Source organism: Numida meleagris, chromosome 1, assembly GCF_002078875.1.
Source record: "Numida meleagris isolate 19003 breed g44 Domestic line chromosome 1, NumMel1.0, whole genome shotgun sequence".
NCBI classification, from domain to species: Eukaryota; Metazoa; Chordata; class Aves; order Galliformes; family Numididae; genus Numida; species Numida meleagris.
The window spans coordinates 77,337,954-77,340,644 of NC_034409.1; the positions used below are offsets into that span (position 1 = coordinate 77,337,954).

The 2,691-nt window shown below is 52.5% G+C and overlaps 1 protein-coding gene across 1 annotated transcript in view; it reads right to left on the reverse strand.

Annotated features, from left to right (window-relative positions):
- The window catches only part of LOC110398957, a 3,185-nt gene continuing 1,139 nt past the window's right edge, over positions 646-2,691 (reverse strand). The window contains exon 2 of the mRNA XM_021397077.1: positions 646-2,683. Within this exon, the coding sequence (XP_021252752.1) occupies positions 1,112-2,683 (1,572 nt within the window). The 3' untranslated portion in view covers positions 646-1,111. The remainder of the gene's footprint in view (positions 2,684-2,691) is intronic.

Sequence of the window (2,691 nt, forward strand, 5' to 3'; positions counted from 1 at the left end):
CCTGTGTCTACGACACAGGTTCAAATATGTAGGTGAACCAATAACAAGCATATGGGGAAGGGCCTTTCCGTGTTACAGACCGAGATCCGTGACACGCCTACTACAACAACCACCTCATCCCCTTGCCTCGGCTCTGTTGTCTCCTCTGCGGGGTCCTGCTGCTCCTGGTCACCAGGCTTGTACTCTGCAGAGCGTGGAGATGTTCTTGGCCGACTCCAATACCCTGCCTACCACTATCTGACAAATCGTGGGAGTGCATGTCATCCCTTGCGGGAGGACACGCCACTGAAATCTATCAGCAGGGCCTTGGTTGTTAGGAGTCGGTACTGTAAAAGCAAATGCTTCTCGGTCATTCTCGGCTAAAGGAATCGAGAAAAAACAATCCTTAAGATCTATGACCACTAACGGCCATCCTTTGGGTATAGCTGACAGTATCGGGCCTCCTTTTTGCACTGGTCCGAAAGGTATAAATTGAGCATTAACTGCACGCAAATCATGCAGCAAACGATAGGCACCTGATCGCTTCTTTATCAGAAATATCGGAGTATTCCATTGACTGAGGGAAGGTTCTAGATGGCCTAACTGAAGTTCCTGGAAAACTAAATGTCTGAGCGCATCAAGCTTTTCTTGAGGAAGGGGTCACTGATCCACCCAAACAGGGTGCGCATCCTGTCTCCACCGCAATGGAATAGCATATGTGGTAGATAGCTGGCAGACAGTGGCCCTTACTATAAATTTGTAATGCGTGCACCCACATTACTCAAGAAATCCCTGCCTAATAAGGTTCCTGGGATGTTAGCAATGAGCGGAGTCAAAAAGGCAGGCTTTTCCAGTGAACCATCCCTGTTAATCACAATAATCTCCACTCTCGCTAAAGATTTCCTGGTGAGTGAAGCGCCTCCCGCCCCTCGAATCAATTGAGGGGGGCCAAGCGGCCACTCATCAGGCCAATCACTGTCTGCTATAACTGTAATAACTGCCCCTGAATCTAACAGAGCAACAAATAAAACAGAGCGAGGAGCTGGAAAATCCTGTGGCAAGCCAAGATATGATGCAAAAGCCTTGACCAGTGGCCTATCGCCGCAGTGCAGAGTCAATGCCACATTCGGAATCAGAGAAACCTCAGGGGAGGAGTCAACAAAACTGGTGGGTTGGTCACAGGCCCGTTCTTGGATACACGGGAGGGACTTCGGGCCCGTGGCTCCCTCCCCCTCTCGTTTCCCTGACTCTGAACTCTCGGTTTTCTGCACTGCCGTGCAGTATGCCCCCTCTTCCCACACAGTTGACAAATAACATCATTGTTTTTTCTGGCACCGCACTGTGCCTTAATATGAACGTATTCACCACAGCGATAGCAAGGACCTCTAGAGAAGCCTGTCGCCGTCACAATGGCTGCTGCAAGCCCTTCATTCGTCAGAGGTGCAGACTTCTGCTTATCCATAACATACTTAACAATCTCTGCCGGTGTAGTTAATTTTCCAGGGGCTGATTGTAAAATATCTCTCAAGCTCTCATGGGACTTCTGCCTAAGGCAGTCCACAATCACTGGATTATGCACCGCCCTAGGCAGGTCCGAGCCTTCCACAGCTTTCATCAATCTGTTAGCAAAGTCCTGAAACGATTCATTTGGGCCCTGCTCTATCTCTGTCCATGGGCTCGCAGGGGCTACAGTGCGAGCAAACTTCCTGAATGCAGCAATAGCTGCTTCAGAAGTTACTAACACTTCACCCGGTCGCAGGAATGCAAGCTGACCATGGGGGGTCCCGCCCATTCCTGGAGCAGTACCCATGAGCCTGTGTAAATTACTACCAAACGCAGGGTGAAGTAGATAATTTTCTGCTGCTGCCAGCACCGTCTTGAGCTGAGTGCTCCACTCCTCTTTCCAGAGGGTGTATTGCACTGGCTCAAGAATCATGCGCATAAGACTTTCAATATCATGAGGAAGCAACGGTCCCGGTGCTGTTAAAGCTTCCAGGGCATTTAAAGTAAGAGGCGATCTTAGCCCCTTCTTCTCCACAGCATCCACCAACCGTGCCACCCCTTTCGCATCCAGCGGAACCCATCGCGCTTCCCCATCATCCTGCATTGCAACCGGAAACACATGAACCACTTCTGATAGGCCCTTCTCATCTAATGTTTCTGCTATCTTGGCCCAATCAGCAATCCGAACATGCCCACTGGACCCGCCTTGAATACGCCCACTCTCTCCTCCCCCCTCGATCCGTGCACGCCCATCGATCCCGCCCCCTTGCATCATTGCCTTTTCCGATGTAACCCCTCCTTCGGGCGGACTAAGGGGCGTGGACGGACCACCCCTTGGGGGGTGCATACAGCCTTCTCCGATTTCCGCCCATGAAACATTACGTAATGAAGAGTACAATGATTGACGTGGATAAGGAGGCGGATACGGAGGAGGAGTCTCGAGAGTCTCTTGCGCGATGATTGGCGAAGACAACGGTGGGTGTTGCGACACGCCCCCTTCGCATTCCTCAGCGGTGATTGACATCTGGTGGGTGGCGCCCGAGGCAGAAGCGAGCAGCGTGGCCGGCACCATCTTGGTCGTGGCACTGCTGAGGGGATCTACTCTCTCTGGGGCTGGGAACGGAGCCCGGACCTGTGGCAAAGCTGGAGCCAGCGCCGGCAGCAAGTCCGGGGCCAGCAGCCGCACCGGGGCTGGAGCCAGCTACCGAG